Here is a 22,826-nt window from a genome sequence, read left to right as displayed (position 1 = left end):
AAACGAAATGGTTAATAAATCCCTCTCTTCCTTTTATTTTATAGTATGGAATGTTATTACTATGAGCAATACTTCTTTATATTACTGACATGAACGAATAAGTAGCTACATAATACGCCTCTGTAGGATTGAATTTTAATATTGTCCCTCTTTCAAACCAATAACCATCAATCTCACTTCACCCTTTAGCGTTCACTCGTAAGCAAGATCATCATCATCATCTCCTCCTACGCCTATTGACGCAAAGGGCCTCGGTTAGATTTCGCCAGTCGTCTCTATCTTGAGCTTTTAACTCAATATTTCTCCATTCGTCATTCCCCACCTCACGTTTCACAGTCCTCATCCATGTAGCTCCTGGTCTTCCAACTCTTATAGTTCCTTGAGGAGCCCAGTTGACAGTCTAGTGAACTAATCTATCTTGGGGAGTGCGAAGAGCATGCCCGAACCATCTCCATCTGCCGCTCATCATGATCTCATCCACATACGGCACTCGAGTAATCTATCTTATAGTTTCATTTCTAATCCTGTCCTGCAATTTAACTCACGATTTTCTTCTGAGGGCTTTGATTTCAAATCTACAAAATCTTGTTGGATATTGTTTCATTGTCATACCACCATTCATGACTATACAGTAACACTGATCTCACTAAACTGATGAATAGCCTGATTTTAGTGTGTAATTTCAGGCAATTTGTTTTTAAAATTTTATTTAACCTAGCCATTGTCTAATTTGTTTTTTTCAATCTTTCATTAAGCTCCAATTCTAAAGACCCTGTATTAGAGATCAGGAGAGACCAGCCGTTACCTTTACAAAGCATCTTCAAGAACGACCTCGTATTTCCCTTTTTAAATTTTCTCGTAGGATCTGACCTCCACTCACCTTTCAGTCTCTGCTCTTTCTGTCTGTCGTAGTTGATAGCTGAAGGCATGAGTAGCCAGAGAAGGAAGCTCGTCACACACATGGCAGATAACATCCACATGCTGAATGTGTAGCTGTTGCTTATGTCACGGATCAGGCCTGCAATTAATCGGTTGACTTTAACCCTTTCACTGGCATTGGTGACTTAATCAAAATTTGAAGAGGGAAGATTTTTTCAAAGTCACTGAAACCATTGTAAGTTGGTATATATTAGAAAGGTCTTGATGAGGTCTTTTCAGTGAATATAGATAAGCTAAGGTTTGTGTGGTCTTGAAAGATTTGAAGTTTAGTTGAATTCACAAATAGGAGTGAAAGGGTTAATAATACAAGTTTTTCAAGGAGGATCAAGAAATGAAAGTTACAATATTTGTTATATTTTAGCAAAATTTGAAACTTCATGTCAGATAATAATGCTTTCCAAGGACTTCTGAAAACGGAAAAATTCCTTGCTCATGTTAATTTGTAAAAAAAAAAAAAAAAAAAAAATAATATTCTTTTAGCTTAAATTTATATTTCAAAGACTAGAGGATTGGCTTCGTTAAAGTGGTGCTATTTTTTAAACGAAAGAAAAATATAATAAAAATAAACTCGCAAACTTAAATGAATAAAATAAACAACAATAACAACAACAGAATTACCTGAAATGATTCCAAAGAATAGGAAACCGACGCCCACCATCAACCCAGAGGCACCGAATACGGGCGCCAAGTTCTCTACGCCCATGTACTCGATCATAACGAGGTTGTAGAGTGCCATGTTGGCTCCTAGGGCACAGCCGAAGATACCCATTATACCTTCCAGCCATTTCAGGTCATTAATCAGAGGGAATACTGAAATGAAATGGCCCAGTTGCGTAGAAAATCATATTTTTTTTTATTCTGTATATACAGTTTATATAGATCTTTATTCATTCGTATTCATCAAACCTAAATTGATTTTTCGTTTAAGAAAATGAAATCAGTTACATTATGTATTTTATAATATACTCTTCTCTCTCTCTCTCTCTCTCTCTCTCTCTCTCTCTCTCTCTCTCTCTCTCTCTCTCTCTCTCTCTCTCTCTCTCTCTAGGAATAACCAAGTGAATAATATAACCTTACTCAGCATGCTGAGCCCCAGCACAGCATATCCTCCCATGTAACAAAGCTTCATGCTGAATCTCTGCCAGTCAGAAAGAGGAGAGACCACCATCCTCGTCAGGAGGTTGCAGACGGCTGACACGGACAGGCACCAAGCCGAGTCTTGCAGAGAATGGCCTAGATCTTGCATTGCGAATGGCATCATCATCACAAAATTCAGGACACTGTTCATGCAAAGCATGTTTCCCGTGGCGATGATGGCCGCTCTTGGGGACTTCAGAACGGCCAGGTCTCGAAGCGCTGTTTTCACCATCCGATATGCAGACACAAACACCGCTTTGGACGTGGTCTCTTCGGCGTTTCCTTTGAGCGGAGGGGCTTCTAAGTTAGCAGGCCAACTCTTGCTGTAACCCTCTCGCAAGTTACCTGACATAACAGTCCAAGTACTGCCTTGTAATTCATAGCGTAATGGCAAAGACTCTATACTCTCAGATCTTGTCTTCTTTTTGTGCAATGAATAATCCACTAACATTAAACCCCTTTCATTATCGTCTAATTCATCGTAGTTTATCGTCACTACGGCATCGCAATTTGAAAGGTCATTTGACTTCAGCTGTTTTAGATCATCTTGTAAGCAATTTTCCTCCTTGTAGACTGCATGTCTTGAATGCCATTCAACTGGATGGAAGAACATGATCCCGATAAATCCGTTGAGTATGAGGGCGCCGACGATAATGTTAGCCCCGTGAAAGCCGTATTCGTCGAGCAGAAAGCGAACCAGTAAAGGACCCAGAATCTCGCCCGAGCAGATGCCCATCATCATGATGGCGTTGGCCATTCCTCGTCGTGTCTCGAAGTATAGTGGGACGATGAGGAAGCACATGCTTGTGACTAGCCCTCCTCCAATTCCTGGTTGGAGAAGAAATGGGGGACATAAATCATCTTTTATTTTAAGAGTATATAAGACAGAACTCAAAAATGAAAACTATGTTTAGGGCCTACGAGTATGTACAGCAACTTAACCATGGCTGCTGCTTCTAGATCGTAGCATATTTATTCAAATAAACATATGTTTACTGAAAGCTCAAAAAGGATAACTAATATGTTAAGGGAATATGAGTATGTACCGCAACATAACCATGTATTATTCTTCTTAATCATAGCATATTTATTGAAATAAAAGTATGTTGACTAAAAGCATGTTTTTTTAGGGAATACGAGTAAGCAATGAAACATAACTATGGATTATTCTTGTTATTCATAATATATTTATTAAAATAAAAGTATGTTTATTAATCCATGTTTTTTAGGGAATGCGAGTATGTACCGCAACATAACCATGGATTATTCTTCTTAATCATAGCATATTTATTAAGATATAAGTCTGTTTACTGAAAGCTTTCTTACCAACCTCAGACTACACTCACCGCTCAACAACGAAAGTGAAAAGAAGAGAAAGGAAGGAAAAGGCGCGAAGGCAGAAATGAACAGCGAAACCGACACGAAAGAGATCCCGATGAATCCAACTCTTCTCCATCCAAATTCATCCACCAGTGGTCGAACGAGGATGCCAATGATGTTCCAGAGAAATCCCTGGATGTTGAATATCCAGGCTGTGGTGATGGATGATGCTCCTCTTGCCAGTAGGTATCCAGAGAAGAGGATTCCAAAACAGGGAAACAACATTGGCACCAACATCTGGAAGATGAATCGTAAATATAAGCTTGTTACTAGAAGAGTTGAAATGTCAATTATCTGGAAGATGAATCTCATATATAAGCTTGTTACGAGAACAGTTGAAATAACATCTGGAAGATGATTCAAATATATGCTTGGTAAGAGAACAATTGAAATGTCAACATCTAGAAGATGAATTTTAAATATAAGCTTATTACGAGAACAGTTGAAATAACATCTGGAAGATGAATCTCAAATATAAGCTTAGTAAGAGAACAATTGAAATGTCAACATCTGGAAGATGAATTTTAGATATCGGCTTGTTAAGAAAAGAGTTGAAATAACATCTGGAAGATGAATCGTAAATATAAGCTTGTTACGAGAACAGTTGAAATAACATCTGGAAGATGAATCGTAAATATAAGCTTGTTACGAGAACAGTTGAAATAACGTCTGGAAGATGAGTCCTAAATATAAGCTTGTTATGAGAAAGAGTTAAATAACATCTGGAAGATGAATCGTAAATATAAGCTTGTTACGAGAACAGTTGAAATAACATCTGGAAGATGAATCTCAAATATATGCTTGGTAAGAGAACAATTGAAATGTCAACGTCTGGAAGATGAATTTTAAATATTAGCTTGTTATGAAAAGAGTTGAAATAACATCTGGAAGATGAATCGTAAATATAAGCTTGTTGCGAGGGAAGTTGAAATGTCAACATCTGGAAGATGAATTTTAAATATCAGCTTGTTACGAGAGGAGTTGAAATGTCAATATCTGGAATGCTGCTTACGGGAAGAGGAGTTGAAATGTTGATAGGAAAGATGATGATGATGATGATGATGATTATTATTATTATTATTATTATAATTATTATTATTATTATTATTGTTGTTGTTATTGTTATTATTATTATTGTTATTAAAAGGAAATCTACCAGGCCAATGAGTCAATCTCGACTTTTAAAGAGCTAAGTATAGAAAGTAATTTATAGAAATAATACCAGTTTGATGACAAAGTGCATTTTGAAAACGTTATAAACATGGAGTGTGGGTTAAAGAGGAACAAAGCCAGAGACTATTTTTTATGGCTTAGACGAATGTCAAACAATAGCCTTTTTTGTGGTTTGTCCTTTTGGCTATGAAGAACTTGTTTATCAACTGCCAACATATTACAAACCAGATGGGAACAACTATGTCCTGATGCTGGGAGGACACGTGATGTTTACTTCTTAATTAAGTTGCCAAACATACAAGTCATTTTCTTGCACCGTTTTCCTTCTATGTTTAATAAATACATATAATAAAGAGTTCTTAAAGACAACAAGATGTAAGTTTTTATATTATGTATTTAGAATATCATCTGTTTGTTTATACACCTCCCCAGTTGAAGAGGAGGTTATATTTTCGCCGTTGTTTGTTTGTGAACAACTTCCTGCCCACAATTTTACTCATAGGGCAGTAAAACATTCAGGGAATAATTGTTACGTTGAGACCTGAAAGTGATTTAATCTTGAAAGTCCTATGTCAAATGTCAAGGTCAAGGTCGACCAAAAGGTCGTTTGTGTATGAACAACTTCCTGGTCACAATTTTACTCGTAGAGTAGTGAAACTTTCAGTGATTAATTATTAAAACATGGAAGTGATTTAATTTTGAAAGTCCTAGGTCAAATGTCAAGGTCAAGGTCGAACAAAAAGTCGAGAAATAAGCAGGCGTTGTGGAGGTCTGCGCTCTACTGAATGCCCCTCTAGTTTTTGTGTTTTTTACAAACCCTTCCAAAAGTTTAAAACAAAGTTAAGTAATCCGAGGTAAGGAGCAAGTTAGGGTGACAGACTAAAAACTTCCTTAGAAAATAAGACCATAATATGTACCTCCGGGACTCGTTAATAATCTTGATTAGATAATGCATCGTTGAAGCTTTGTGGACCATTATGTGCATCATTGATTTGTTTATCGGGCAATTAATTTTAATAGGTAGAAGAATTTGAGTACTTTTTCTTAAATAAGAGGCATTCATTATGTTTTTCTTTTGCAAGTTTTGTTTATAGCAAGTTATAAGCGGATAATAGACGTGTAAAGAAAATGAGTTTAGACGAAGTTATGGCAATTACGTACGTGTGTAAATTATGACAAATGAGACATGCATAAAGAACAAGGTTAAATGTATTGACATGTCATAACAAAACAATATAACAACGAAATAAATTTCATGATTGTGATGACAATGTCAGAGAAAACGAAAAACTATAAATGAAGACACGGCCACTAAATGAAATGCAATTAAACTAATTGCCACCTACAATTTTTCAGAATAATAAACAAACATAATGACTCGGTTATTGACGAACGTGAATATGATTACTCCTTACATGCTATAAGCCATCTCTTCGTCAGGCTTGGAGAGTCGAAAATCAGCTAAGATTTTTCATGGAGATATTTATTATTATTATTATTATTATTATTATTATTATTACTTGCTAGGCTACAAATCTAATTGGAAAAGAAAGATTCTATAAGCCCAAGGGTTCCAACAGGGAAAATAGCCCAGTGAGGAAAGGAAATAAGGAAAAACTAAAAGAGAAATTTAAAAATAATGATAACATATATAAACTATAAAGACTTTAAAATAACAAGAGGATAAAAACACCAAAATAACAAGAGTAAGATAAACAATATAGTGCCAGAGTGTTACCCTCAAGCAAAGAGATCTCTACCCGAAGATAGTGGAAGACCATGGTACAGAGGCTATGGCACTACACAATATTCTTGTGATCTTAGAAACTGTCATGAAATATTACTGCTAGTTAATAATGTCCCTGAACCTTGCATTCTCTCAGCTGGTTTGCCTTCTCTGGCTATTTTGGAACCCAATGCCTCTCACAATATTCTGAAAATTTGTCAATGTTTACAGCTTCACGTGGACATTTTTAAAGATTCAGGGGTGATAATCCTATGTTCAACCCTCTTCTCTTATACATTAACTCATCTACACTTTAACATCCTTTATTTTATTAGTTGACTCCTTTTGTTTTATCCTTGTTGGAGCCCTTGGACTTATAGCATCTTGCTTTTCCAACTAGAGTTGTAGCTTAGTTGTTAATAATAATAATAATAATAATAATAATAATAATAATAATAATAATATGGTCTTTTGGTTTTGGTGGACAAATCAGAGCATGATAATTTAGGTTTTTTAGTGCGGTATTCTATTCATAAATTGACTCCATAATATTCATGTAGTAGTACACTTAACAATTTTATGAAATTCTATCGCATAAAACTTATTCTTTGTAGAACTTGATGAAATCTATGAGTAAATTTTATTTCCAGTCAGTCATGGGTGAATAAATACCGCTTGATTAAGAATAATTTCAAAGATGATTATGATTTAAATTTATATTTTGGTTATATATCATAAAGGTATCTTTATGTTATGGTGTTGCATCTCTCTCTCTCTCTCTCTCTCTCTCTCTCTCTCTCTCTCTCTCTCTCTCTCTCTCTCTCTCTCGAATTGATGTTAATTTAGTTAATCAAAAATGTGTCATAGTCTACTCTGCCATTCGCTGCGAGTCATTCATTTCTCATTTTATTGCTTATATATTTCGAGAGTTATTTGACTCCTTGTTAATATCCTTTTTATCATTAGCATCATCTTCATCATTATTATATTATTGTTGTTGTTATTTTTGTTACTGTTAATAGTAGTACACGTTTAGCTGAAACCGTAGCTATAAAAGCAGAATACTACAAACCCCAAAACTTAACGAATTGATATATTCTTAAAATTTTCAGTTTTCATATTCTGGTTTACTATTCGTTAATTAACTACTTGCTAGACGGATGGGACTGCCCCGTACTTTCCCATCATGTGTTATCCCTCCTTTTATTCAATCATAAACTCGTCGACTGTTTAACCGTGTTAACTTGTCGCTATTGACATTTTAATCTATTAGATTTATCAGTACCCAATTAAAGCAACCGTAAGGAAAAGATAGGATGAGATTGCGAGACAGCCTAGTTTAAAATTAACTCCTCTCTTTGACCTTGAAGCTTAAAGAGAATTGAATTTTAGAATATCGAAGGACATCTGTGCGAATAAATCCTGGAATAAATGTTGCCAGACATTTATCGTTTTTTAATGCAAATTTTTAACAGTGTAAATAAAAATCTACACTGTTAAAGATTTGCCATGAAAAAGGTAAAAATCCTGGCATAAAAGTTGCCTAACATTTACCATTTTAAAAAAGGGTATATTTTCGTAAAGGAGAGATATTACGGTCACCAACCCGTAAAAGATAATAACAAAGTAAGGTAAAATTACGATCGCCTGCATTTTACTGGAATACGGTTGAGGACAGTAAATTTTTACGGAGAATTCCCGATTAAAATTATTATTATTTTTTTTTTTTTTTTAACAGTTTAAGTACTCTAGTAACTGGCTTTCTTCTTCTTCCGTTGATTCCCCTGAGTTTTCTCCGGCTAGGCCAAGTTCTGAGCAATCTGTAGCGAACGATCAGTATGCAGCTCTGAGAGACAGTTGTTTAAGCTGCACCTAATGGGATATTTTATATAACGGAGTAGCTTTAGGTTGGTCCCACCTGCATGTCTTACTCAGATGGTGTTGTGGAGTTAATACAATTTGCGTGTAATAAATCTGTTATGCTCGTGTGAATGGGCGGTTACGTCACTTCCGTTGCTGTAGGGAGATTAATCTATACGATTAGAACTTGTATCTTATTTATGTTATTTCATGTTTAGATGTCTTATAACGCCGCTGTTGGTTATAAAGAAAAATGGTTGAACTTTTGTTTTGGTGTTATGTTGATTTATATATATATATATATATATATATATATATATATATATATATATATATAATTATATATATATATATTATAATATATATATATATATTATATCTATTATAATTATACATATATATATATATATATATATATATATATATATTTATATTTATATATAAAATGTTGCGATATATATATACCTATATTATAATATATAATTATATATATATACATATATATATATATATATATATATATATATATATATATATCTATATTATAATTATATATATAATATATATACATATATGTATATATATATATGTATTTATATATATACATATATAAATATGTATTTATATACATATATATTATATATATATATATTTATATATAAAATGTTGCGATATATATATATATATATATATATATATATTATATATATATATATATATATATATATATTTATATATATATATTTATATATATTTATTTATATATATATATATATTTATATATATATATTTATATATATAAAATGTTGCGAAATATATATATATATATATATATATATACATATATATATATATCTGCATGAGCATACTAGTTCTTTATATGTATGTATGTATGTATGTATGTATAGAATACATAATTATGTGTATTTGTGTAATTATTTCGTATGTAAATATTTGTGTATTAATATTATAATTGACAATTACCATTCTTAATACCTTACATCACGATTGTATGCATTAAACACGCAACCTGCCAAATACTGTTGCTATGTTTCTAAGTCAGTCTTTCTTGATGATTTAAATCAAATGGAATCGTATTTATATAAAATTTATACTAATTTAGTATCAAAACTGCTTATCCAAGTGATGAAATCTCATCTACGAGCTGTAATCATCTTTTCTTGATAATGTATATTGATTGGAGGTGAAATCCCTTTCTAAGTGGGGATACCTCAATGTGGTGAAAAGGATTGCGTATCGCCATGATCGGCAAAGTTATACTAGTCAGGGACACCCACGCCAGGTTAGTTTGCTATGAGCGGTCAGACAAAAATCTCCCACCATCACCATTCAGGACTGTTCAGCTTGGTGATTAAAACTGGCCAAACCCCAGACATGTCAATTCATGTCTGGGATTTGGACAGTTTTCATCATCAAGCTGGCTAGTGCGAATAAGTGACGGTGGGGAATTTTTGTCTGATAGCTTACAGCAAACCTACCTAGCATGGGTGTCCCTGACTACTACAACTTTGCTGATCATGGCGATACGCAAACAATTTCACTACGTTAAAGTATCCCCATCTATTTGGGTTGATGGAACTGGTAAAGGTATGCACCGTACTGAGCATTCTTTTATTCATCTTGCTTGCAAAATTAAATGCAGTAAGGGTGGGGTATTTTACGGTTTACTTGTAATAGATATGTATACAGTGCATATATAATTATATTTGTATGTATATTTGAATTATTTATGCACATTTATATAAATGTACGCATGCACACGTGTGTGTGTGTATATATATATATATATATATATATACTGTATATATATATATATATATATATTTATATATATAAAAACCTTTATAAGTATCAGTGCAAAATTAAATCAGCCTTAAAGAAAAAAACGAAAATATTCTCTCTCTCTCTCTCTCTCTCTCTCTCTCTCTCTCACCTGCAGCTCTGCAGATATTTTCTTTAGTTGCGACTCGATGAATCCGCTGTAACTGCGACAAAAGAACACGTGAGAGGAACCAAACGTATAAGGTAGAATATGTTTTGTTTTTATGGCATAGATATATTATTTCTGTTCGGGAGAAGCATCTAAATGTATTGCATAAAAGATTGTCTGGGCTCAGACGTGATTGTAACTTGAGTATCCAGTCTCATTTATTATCTCTCTCTCTCTCTCTCTCTCTCTCTCTCTCTCTCTCTCTCTCTCCAATTTATATTATCCAAATATCGTAAGAATAGGGATATATAGGGCTCAGACAAGATTGTAACTTGAGTATCCAGTCTCTCTCTCTCTCTCTCTCTCTCTCTCTCTCTCTCTCTCTATATATATATATATATATATATATGTATTTATATATATATATCCAGTCTCTCTCTCTCTCTCTCTCTCTCTCTCTCTCTCTCTCCAATTTATATTATCCAAATATCGTAAGAATAGGGCTCAGACAAGATTGTAACTTGAGTATCCAGTCTCTCTCTCTCTCTCTCTCTCTCTCTCTCTCTCTCTCTCTCTCTTATACATTTATACCAAAATATGGTAAATGAATGCATAAGATGAAACATTGATTCAAATTGCTTTATCAAAATGCCTTGATATTTATAAATTTTAGTATGGAACTATTTACGAGAAAATGCATCTTTCAGATAAATTATCAAAAGATATACCGCTATAATGTAACACTTATCACCTCATGACTTGCAACTCAAATCACGAAATGTTGACTGACACCACATTTTATACTACACACTATCTGGTTAAAAAAAAAAAAAAAAAAAAAAAAAACCTGTTTGGGCGAAGTAATACATATTTGCGTATACAATTTAATATGAAATATCTGTTTGTTGTATTTGAATTTATATTGTTGCATTAATTTATGCCTCCAGGGTAGCCAAAGTGCTTCCTACTAATGTAATTTACAAATTCAGATACTGGGAAGGGGGGTGTAAGCCCCTCTATATATGCTTCATTGGCCACACGATGTAAACCTTTACGAGGAGACTTCAAGCTCTCGTCAATATTGGTTCCTTACATCAGCATTTTGTTGATACCCTGAAGACAAGAAAAGATAGATAACTGGAAAGTTGCCTTTAGGATTTAATGAAAAAATGTACCATCCCAGATAGAACTCACTGGACTAGACCTCATCGTAGCAAATAAACGTGCTCTGAGTGGCCCCATGTAGACCAGTTGAATATCGCCTTAAAATACAGATGTATTATTTTTACCTATGGCAACTGAGGTTAGGGAATTACATTGGTACCTCTATAAATGGCATCTGAGGTTAGGGAATTACATCAGTACCTCTAAAAATGGCAATTGAGGTTAAGGAGTTACATCACTACCTCTATCTATAAATGGCAACTGAAGTTAGGGAATTACATTGGTACCTCTATAAATGGCAACTTAGTTTAGGGAATTACATCACGACCTCAATATATGGCAACTGAGGTTAGGGAATTACATCGGTGCTTCTATAAATGGCATCTGAGGTTAGGGAATTACATTAGTACCTCTAAAAATGGCAATTGAGGTTAGGGAATTACATCGCTACCTCTATAAATGGCAACTGAAGTTTGGGAATTACATTGGTGCTTCTATAAATGGCAACTGAGGTTAGGGAATTACATTAGTTCCTCTAAAAATGGCAACTGAGGTTATGGAATTACATCGGTACCTCTATAAATGGAAACTAAGGTTAGGGAATTACATTAATACCACTAAAAACGGCAATTGGGGTTAGGGAATTACATTAGTTCCTCTAAAAATGACAATTGAGGTTAGGGAGTTACATTAGTACCGTCCGAGGAGGAAGATGATGGATATTGCACTACCAGGTGGAAGGTTAGGTAGACCGAAATTGCGATGGATTAACTGTTTGAAAAGAGATAGCAAAAGAGGAAATGGAAGAATGTGTTGAGGAACCATTACAGCGACCTCAAATTGGGACAAGTTTGTAAAGAAAGAGGGGGACTACTACTATTTCTATTAACCTTGTTGCCTTCTTTTTGAAGGACTTTGCTTTGGCTTTGGGGGTAGACAGCATTCCCGACATCGCTTAGACCCTGGTATAGCTTATTTGTGTTGTACCAGTCACCAACGCTACTGAGGAATATGTTGTGGTAGTCAGGGTTAAAAGAATACCTGGTTAGCCCACTTCTGACCAAAATAAGAACAATCTCGCGCATGTCACAGAGCGGTTGCATTGGTTAGGGTTCAGATTAAGAAATGCCATCAGTCTGTATTTGACTCTACCCGGGAGAACAACTCAAGCTCTCTTAACCAGGGTTAAAAGAATTCTTTTAACCCTGGTGGTAGCGATGCCAAAACAACTAGGGGTAGTTATCCAAGTGGAATGAGGCTAGTCATGCTACTAAGGTGGACCTTTTATAATCTGATGGTGTATTTTACTCTTTAGTAATGCCTTACAACGATTACTGTATTTAATAGGAAATTGGATATTACAACAGAGTTGTTAGCCTGTTTTAAGGAAATCTTTGATGTGTGTTTACTTTGTGTTATTTTTTTTCTTATTGGTTTAGTTTAAAGTTATAATAATTTATTATGATTTATGCAAATTTGCAGTTTTGCACAATTTTTATGGATATGTTTCACTATCATTACACTCTTTGTGCACTGATTATTACACTGTATTGTGGGTAGGGGAATCACCCTAATTATAATTGATATAGGGGTAATTGAAAAAACGTAGTTATCAGTCTTGTGATAAACTGCCATATATAGATGCATTGACTACAAAATATATGCAATAATCCTTACTATATAGGTAGTTAACCTCATTGTAGTTCGTTTAAAGAGTTAATTACAGGAGATATCAAAGTGTACTTTCTCACCTATTAAAGGTTTAAAGGCCAATAATGAATGGCACAAGCAAGGGACATCGACATGGCCCTAGCAAGAAGAACAATGCCCTAAAGATTGCCCCTATATGCATATGATCAGCACCAAAGCCCCCTCTCCACCTAAGCTAGGACCAGGGAGGGCCAGGCAATGGCTGCTGATGATTCAGTAGATAGACCTATAGGCTCCCCCAACCCCCAATTTTTAGCACACAAGGGTGATGAGGTTGCAGCGACCAAAGGTACTAACGAGTTTGAGCGGGTCTCGAACCCCAGTCTGGCGATCACCAAGCAAGGACGTTACCAACAGGCCACCATAACATTAAACAACATTTGGGCTTCGGTACTCTGGGTTTCTATGACAAGGGTGCCCGGGTTCAAAACCTTGCTGCTATGGGAGTTTTACATCATATAGCCTTTTGTACGTAGCGCAATACAGATAGGGAGTACACCTCATGTGAAATGAATTTGATAAGATATTGCGATCTATTGACGCCGGCGCCGAATGTAACATTGAACTTTTATAACGCTAAACTTGACCCCAACCCTAATAATTATTTATTTATATATATACAGTATATATATATATATATATATATGTATATATATATATATATATATGTATATATATATATATATGTATGTATGTATGTATGTATATGTATATATATATATATATATATGTGTGTGTGTGTGTGTGTGTATATATATATAATATATATATATATATATATATATATAAAGAGGTAAATAATCATCATCATCATCCCTTCCTACGCGTATTGACTCAAAAAGGGCTTGGGTTAGATTTCGCCAGTCGTCTCTATCTTGAGCTTTTAAATTAATACTTCATGCTTCATAGGCCTCAATCATGAAGGCCTGGGTCTTCCAACTCTTCTAATGCCTTGTGGAGCCCGGTTAAAAATTTGGTGAACTAATTTAATTATGGGCGTATTATTTAAGTTTTAATTCAAGAAATAGAATATGAAATTATAACAGAAGATTGATGATCCAACTACTCTCATTGAATCATAGTATAGTATTTGCAATTTACTTTTCCGTGCACCATGTACTGCATAATTCATATTGTATAAGCACTGACAACGCTAATGACTACTGTATATTCTCTTAGTGTGTAATTTTTGTTCAACATTATATAATGTTGCTTGGACAAAATACTGAAATATTATTATTATTATTATTATTATTATTATTATTAATTAAGCTGCAACCTTAGTTGGAAAAGCAGAATGATTTAAGCCCCTGGGCTCCAACAGGGAAAATAGCCCAGTGAGGAAAGGAAATAAGGGAATAAACTACACAAGAGAAGTAATGAACAATTAAAATGAAATATCTTAAACATAGTGACATCAAAATAAAATTTTTAGTATATAAACTATAAAAACTTCAAAAATAAAAGAAGAGGAGAAATAAGTTGGCATAGTGTGTCCGGGTGTACCCTCAACCTAGAGAACTCCCAAGATAGTGGAAGACCATGGTACAAAGGTCTATGGTACTACCCAAGACTAGGAAGTGAATGTATTGATTTTGGAGTGTCCTTCTCCTAGAAGAGGTTCTTATCATGGTTAAAGAGTCTCTTTTACCATTACCTAGAGGAGAGTAGCCACTGAACAATTACAGTGCAATAATTAACCCCTTGAGCAAAGAATTGTTTGGTAATCTCAGTGTTGTCAAGTGTATGAGGACAGAGGATAATGTGTAAAGAAAATACCAGACTATTCTGTGTATGTGTAAGGAAAGACAAAATGAGCCGTAACCAGTGAAGGATCCAATGTAGTACTATCCGACTACTAAACATCTTATTCCATTTACCATTTTCTTTTAAAGGGAAGCAGCTCTTCTAGGAGAAAGATACTCCAAAATCAAACAATATTTACTCCAGTCTTAGGTAGTGCCATAGCCTATGTACCATGGTCTTCCACTGTCTTGGGTTAGAGTTCTCTTGCTTGGGGGTACACTCGGGCACACTATTCTATCTAGTTTCTCTTCCTCTTGTTTTGTTGAAGTTTTTATAGTTTATGTAGGACATTTTTATTGCAATGTTACTGTTCTTGAAATATTTTATTTTTCCTTATTTCATTTTCTCCCTGGGCTATTTTCCGTGTTGGAGCCCCTGGGCTTATAGCATCCTGCTTTTCCAACTATGGTTGTAGCTTAGCAAGTAATAATAATAATAATAATAATAATAATAATAATAATAATAATAATAATAATAATGCATTTTCCTTTGTAAAAGTAACTTCAGTTTTAATGTGTAAAAATTAAGACACCTGCAATATTCAATTGGTCTACGTGGGGTCACTCAGAGTGCTTTAGATCTGAACAGGTTATTGGCAGATTGTGTTTAATCTACCGTATATAGATAAAGTATAGATTAGATTTCTTCTCATTTCATTTTTTTCGCGTAAGCGATATAGACCTGCCTTAACAATCTCCTTTGATCTCTTTAGTATTTAATAATTGTCCTTCATGTTTATACAGACGTAGATTTTGTACCTGTTCAATTTAATTCGTTAGCTAACGTTCGTTATTTCAGAGCAAAAACGTTAATCGCAATAAAAATTACATTACATAATCTACAGAAAATTTTATAATATGACCTTGGTTCTCCGCAGGACAATGATCTTGAACGTTATCACTGGTTTGTTTCGTAAACTACTTGAAGTAATTAGCTGAACGTGAATATTGGATTGAGGTGGTGTGTTTTATTTCTGATTTTTTAAATATATTTGTGCAGTTTTTTTATCTTCATGATATATATTGGACGAAACTTGTCATCAATCCTAAGCAAAATAAAACTTCAGTGGGGTTCTCCAGGATCTTAAATAATCAAGCGGTTTTTTTTTTTTTTTGCCGTATTTAGAACTCGATTTAAAAAATCATTAACCTAAAATTTACAAATTATTTTTGTATCATCGCCGCTCTTCTTGCATAGAAGGAGCTTATCATGAACATGTAGATTTTTATACATGATAAAATTGAACGAACTGCTGAAAAAATTTGCTACAACCTCCTCAAAGAGGAGTATAAAGATATAGACGCTGGAGGTTAACGGCTATAAACCAACTATAGACCACGTCATTCACCGACTAGCCATTTGTCAGTTAACGAACAGGATGCTTAAGTTTATCGACTGTCTTATGCAACATCCACAGTCAGTCCTTTCCTCAATTTAAATGCCCATAACATTAGTAGCAACATCCTCATCGCTTTTACTAACACCACGTGACCCGGCAAATCTGGTTACGGGGTTTCTGGTGTGTTTACTATATAACTGAAGCTCTGCAGACACTATTTATCTTTGTTTATCATTGGGTATTGGGATAATAAAGTCTTTGTTATATAAGGAGGATTTTTAGCTTCTTGAATACATCAAGAGGTTTCTAGGTAGTGTAAGTACATCTCTCTCTCTCTCTCTCTCTCTCTCTCTCTCTCTCTCTCTCTCTCTCTCTCTCTGATTTTACAGGCTCTGAATTAGTGGATAACTTTTCTTTTATCTTTATTTCTTATATAAGGACGTGGGAATCATTGAGTATTATATGGCCTGCGCCCAGCTGTCAGTTGAAAGGTTTAGGCTGCTCATGAATGGCAGAGGCAAGGGACAGTGTCATTGACCTTTCAAGCAAGAAAATGCCTTAGAGACTGATAAAGAAGAAGAAGAATAAGAAGCGCCATAGCCCCTCTCCACCCGAGCTAGGACCAACGAGGGCCAGACAATGGCTGCTGATGACTCGGCAGATAAACCTATAGGTTCCACTCAGCAGATAGACCTATAGACTCCACTCAAACTCCCCATTCTTAGCTCACAAGGATGGTGAGGTTGGACCGACCAAAGGAACTAACGAGTTTGAGCGGGACTCGAACCCCAGTCTGGCAATTTCCAAGTAAGGACGCTGCCATCTGGCCACCACAGCTAGGTCAATAAATCAAATGAAGACATTATAATATAGAATTAATTCCATTATTGAGAAATATTACAGCAATAGTATTAGTTGAAGCAGCAATGTTCTTACTTTTCCCAGGGATAATTTACCACTATGCCAAATATTCAACCAGAATATATTCCAATAGGTTACTGCGATATGCTTCTTTCCCCACTAGAGTTGTAGTTTAGCTAATAATAATAATAATAATAATAATAATAATAATAATAATAATATGAATCTTAGGTTTACTGGACCTTCGGGTGTGTGTTATCTTTCGTAAATAATCTTTTGGTCGTTCTTTTACTTACTTTAAGTTTGAGTGCTACTTTCCTGGTCTTATCGCGTATGGGAAACTTATCTACTACAGAACATAAACATTCAGTTTATCGTATACATTCTTATGCATTTTGCATATCACATTGCATATTGTATGTACGTTTATTGTCAAATTCACATTATCGAAACACTTAAGACTTTAAGATGTGTTGAGACAATGTAGATGTTGCATGGAAATGGACGAGAAATTCTTTCAATAAAACACATTCTTGTATGTGGTTAAAACAGCTTTTAAAGCAAGTGTTAAGGGTGTGTGGGGTCTGGGATATGTGAACCATGAATATTTGAAGATTCTTACAAGAATAAAAGGAAACCTAATATAATCAAGGAATATTGTGAGGCTGTTTAATAAAACTGATTCATTTCCTACTGAAGTTGTTGCAAAGTCTTCATTTGGCAATGTTTAAGAATTAAGTTGGTCATAAGATATAACAAACTTATTTCTTTCGTAGCTGTAATCTCTCTCTCTCTCTCTCTCTCTCTCTCTCTCTCTCTCTCTCTCAGTGCAGGATTAAAGAGTTTGAATTGTTATAAACTTCATTAGTAAGCCAAACCATGTTGGATATCACCAAAGATTGTACAGGTTCTTTAAGATAGAATTTATTGCCCAAGACTAAAGCACTGAGAGGAGAGAGAGAGAGAGAGAGAGAGAGAGAGAGAGAGAGAGAGAGAGAGAGAGAGAGAGAGAGAGGTGAATTATCAGCATCCAAAATCGATCCCATTCGGTTCCGTTGTCGAGTTCCTTTTATATAATTTACAGTTTCCCAATCCGAGTTGTTTGTTCTCTTTGTGTGGGTCTGATTCGACCGATTATTGGTGTTCACTTCAGGGTCTTTTATTTTCTTTTTATTTCGCCTTTATTCCTCCATAGTCTCGTCTGAGGTCTTCATATTAATTCGGGTCTATTTACGGTGAGCTGTCACTCGTACAAGTGTGACTTCTTAATCAAAGCCCCTTCCCCCATTTTATATATATATGTATATATATATATATATATATATACATGTATATATATGTGTGTGTATATGTATATAATATATATATATATATATATATATATATACATATATAAATTTGTTTTTTCATAGTTACATCTGTGGGAAATGTTTGGATTTGAATTCTTCAGACTTTTATTCTCTATAATCTTTTATTTTAAACCACTGGACGCGACCCGTTAAAAATGACAGTTAAATATTTGGGGTACACTCGGGCACACTATTCTGTCTTGTTTCTTTTCCTATTGTTATTTTGAAGTTTTTATAGTTTATATTTGAATTATTTATGTTCATGTTATTATTATTCTTAAACTTCTCTTCTAGTTTTTCCTTATCCCCTTTCCTCACTGGGGTATTTTCCCTGTTGGAGTCCTTGGGCTTATAGCATCCTGCATTTCAAACTACAGTTGTACCTTAGCAAACAATAATAATAATAATAATAATAATAATAATAATAATAATAATAGAAGATATGCACACAAGCAGTTTCAGCCCCTTCCACTTCCTTTTCACCAGGGTATGACTAATCACTCACCCCCGCCAATACCCGAGGGACGGGGAGAGATCGAGTGATTTTATGTTTGACAATGCCGCTGACCGTGACAGGAAAGATATATGTGTATATATATATATATATATATAATGTGTGCGTTTGTCTATATTATACGTACTGTACATACATATATATATATATATATATATATATAATGTGTGCGTTTGTCTATATTATACGTACTGTACATACATTATATATATATATATATATATATATATATATATATATATGTATGTATATATATATATATATATATATATATGTATGTATATATATAATATAATAGTGATCATGTCTGGACACATAAAGAAAGCAGTAACCTTTAATGTACCTCCAGTTATTGACTGCATTAACCGACGCATTTATCTATCGTTAATGTGGAAATGCGCTGTGCGCCATCTTGCTATGTTAGATGGAAATATAAACAAGAAAACAAACTCGGGAGCATTGTCTCGCGGTAGTCACGATCATGCCAGCTGATTTTATTTCAATCGCGTTCCTTTGTCTAATCTTGCTTTGCCTTCGGTTTATTTAAGGAGCAGAAGATTTGGGTATTTTGTGTCCTGTTAATAGATGTGACAGTGGATGCATGTTTGAATTTTAAGAGCTTTTTTTTTTCTTTTTGTTATATGAATGTATGCTATCGGCGTTGTTGTTTATTTTTATTTAATAAATTCATGTTAAGATGTATATTTTCCCCTCTAGTTTTTTTTTTTTTTTTTAATTTCCCCTTGGAATAAAGTTAATTAACATTCATACCCAAAGGTTAAAAGAGAGATGGTTTATAATTCATCTGTACGTGCACCTTTTCGTGACACACCGTAAGAAAATATGGGTAAGTAGAGGAAAAACATGCAAAGAAAGTCAGGGAAGGAAATGAAGCCAATGAAGGTCAAGGCCACTGTAAGAGAGTTCAAGGTTATGCTTGTGTAGGTGTATGAGAAGCGAGAGAGAGAGAGAGAGAGAGAGAGAGAGAGAGAGAGAGAGAGAGAGAGAGAGAGAGAGAGAGCAGCACGTTTTCTTAACCAACTGAATCCTGGCAAGAGTCCAGTATGCACGTGATCCAGCAATAGACATTTGCCCGAGAGGTGGAAATTTATTTTCGCGTTAATATAATGATGAAAATAATAATAATATCAAGGGGGAGATGATGACAACAATACCAGCATTAATATTGATGATAATTACTAATGAATATTTATGGTAACTCCATTATTCATGGTTTTTCATGTACTTGGGGTTAAAAAAAAACCCGCATATTTCCATCAACTTACAACTGAAGCGTTATTTTCTACCTTTTATATCTTCACAATGATCTAATTGAAAGAAATAGGCCCAGATGTCTTAGAACTACAACTCCCTCAAAATATGTATTGACAAATATAATTAGTTACTCAATATAGCAAATGTTGCACCAGAAAAAAATAATAGTTTTTCGTTATTTATGCCTTTGTGAGACCCGAAAATAAGGGATTACACCACAGTGACATAAGAAGAGCATTGTATCTTAGTTCTTTTTCGAAATTGTCGAAATTTATTATTATTATTATTATTATTATTATTATTATTATTATTACTTGCTAACCTACAACCCTAGTTGGAAAAGCAGCATGCTATAAGCCCAATGGCACCAGTAGAGAAAATAGAAAATAGCCCAGTGAGGAAAGGAAATAAGGAAATGAATAAACTTATGTAACGATGAAAGCCCTGAGAAGAATGGAAATGAGAATCATATAAGCAACATCTATAAAATTATACATCGGGTACTTTGAAGGAAGCCGGAAACGTGGTAGAAAAGTCAATGCACTCAATATAATCGAACTACTGATGAAAAATTTCATGAGCTGCCTTTTCAGGATGACTCAGAACTCTCTCTCTCTCTCTCTCTCTCTCTCTCTCTCTCTCTCTCTCTCTCTCTCTCTCTCTCTCTCTCTCTCTCCACGGTTAGCACAAATCAGTTTAGAGGTAACGGATACAAACTGTAATTGAAAAGATAGAACACCACTCAATGTGGCAATTTCTTTACATACAAAATAGCAAATAATTGAAATAGACCTCCAGCCGATGTAGTGAACAGTAACACGGTAAACGAGTTCAAGAATAAGTTAGACAATATCATAAGAACTCAATAAATGCTTAAACCAAATCGCACTACCAAAGAGCAAATGGAATCTCCGCGGATAGACTAAAGAGTGACATCCAAAATCCTTGTATCTCTCTCTCTCTCTCTCTCTCTCTCTCTCTCTCTCTCTCTCTCTCTCTCTCTCTCTCTCACACATATGTTTTCTTTTAAGATAAATACTTGTAAGGATCTTTCTGCACACCTTGTTGAAACTCTCTCTCTTTATTACCCAAGATGAAATGCTTAAATATACGCGACAAACTAAACTTTGAAAGAATGACCCTTATTGAATGCATAGAAAGTCAAACGATCTGAAGTCATAGTAATTTAATTAACATAAAAAAAATTGAATATAATGAAATCGAAGAGTTTAAAGCATTTTGATAAAAGAATAGGATTAAATTTATTCTTAGAAAATAGATGGCAAATGAGAAATAAATTCTCAAACGTCCTGTCATAGGACTGTCACAAAATATCATGTTAAGAATTTCTAAGAATATATATATATATATATATATATATATATATATATATATATATATATATATATATATATATATATATGTATGTATGTACATATATAATATATATATATATATACATTTTATATGCATTATATGATATATTTGTATATATATATATATATATATATATATATATATATATGTATATATATGTATATATATATATATATATATATATATATATATATATATATATATATATGAGAGAGAGAGAGAGAGAGAGAGAGAGAGAGAGAGAGAGAGAGAGAGAGAGATGGAAATCTCATCTTACCATCACAATGAAGCTTCCAAAAGCAACCATCCAACCCCAGCCTCCATCAGGTGCTTTAGGTAGGTTAGAGCGAACTGCATTTCTCTCGCCAGTATCTGCCTTGCCAACCTGCTTGGGTTGCTTGCTAATCACACGGCTAGGAGATTCTTTCTCGGTCTTATCAGAGTTTCTTCCGCATTTCTTGCAATGTTTTCTCTCCTCTCCGCAAACACACACCAGGAGTTCTGTTGCTTGGAAACTCCTACGATCCATTTCAAACGTTTTGCTCTCACTTTCTCCTATCATCTTTCCTTTCCAATTTTTAAATACTTTGACTTTTTCAATTTTAGTCTCGTGTCATTTTTAAAAACGAGATGTTAAGTTTATTGTTAGACTCTGAAGGTCGAATGTAGCTAGCGCTTTTCCTCTAGACGATGCGGGTAAACTATGCTCGTCTCGAGACCAGCGAGTGCAGTGAGACTAGGTCTGCTTACTGACTCTGCTAGGCTGCTAACTGCGAACGCCATGTCAAGACTAGTGGTATATTCCGTCACCTACGGTATGGTCGGTCGTGTTGCCAAATCACACATTGTATCAGTTTTCCTCGCCTTTATCTAGAGTGTGTTTAGCATTAATGTACTTCGTAGAACATGATAAAACAGATAAGTTTAAAAGGATTTTAGTGAAGTATCAAATTGTATATCTTTCACGTAACTCGTTGACATTATACTTAAGAGCTTAATTACTCTCTGTTCCTGCATGCTAGAGCAAACATTGAAGGCAGAATTGCCAAATGCATACTTTATGAGAACGTTAATTAGAAAGGTAAGAATATAATAGATTAGAGTTAATTATTTGTGTATCTCCAATCTTTGAAGTCACTGAAATGTCTCATGTGGGTAATTTTTTGTTTTCCTTTGTTTTTTTCGTTGTAGGTTACCTTTAGCTGTATTACTATAAATCTATATTAGATATTCTTGGTTCAATAATTATTCTTAAATGTTTTTTT

The 22,826-nt window shown here is 34.2% G+C and overlaps 1 protein-coding gene across 1 annotated transcript in view; it reads right to left on the bottom strand.

The window, feature by feature from the left end:
• Window positions 1–22,357, bottom strand: part of LOC137646896 (monocarboxylate transporter 5-like) — a 23,792-nt gene extending 1,435 nt beyond the window's left edge. The window contains exons 1-5 of the mRNA XM_068379968.1: window positions 21,839–22,357; window positions 3,423–3,693; window positions 2,017–2,904; window positions 1,558–1,749; window positions 881–1,018 (exon numbers count right to left, since the gene is read on the bottom strand). Coding sequence (XP_068236069.1) covers window positions 881–1,018; window positions 1,558–1,749; window positions 2,017–2,904; window positions 3,423–3,693; window positions 21,839–22,123 — 1,774 coding nt within the window. The 5' untranslated portion in view covers window positions 22,124–22,357. The remainder of the gene's footprint in view (window positions 1–880; window positions 1,019–1,557; window positions 1,750–2,016; window positions 2,905–3,422; window positions 3,694–21,838) is intronic.
• Window positions 22,358–22,826: the final 469 nt, after the last annotated feature.

The sequence above is a fragment of the Palaemon carinicauda genome, chromosome 9, assembly GCF_036898095.1.
Source record: "Palaemon carinicauda isolate YSFRI2023 chromosome 9, ASM3689809v2, whole genome shotgun sequence".
In the NCBI taxonomy this organism is placed as follows: domain Eukaryota; kingdom Metazoa; phylum Arthropoda; class Malacostraca; order Decapoda; family Palaemonidae; genus Palaemon; species Palaemon carinicauda.
The sequence above is the reverse complement of the archived record's forward strand: the minus strand, read 5'-3'. Positions and strand labels throughout refer to the sequence as shown.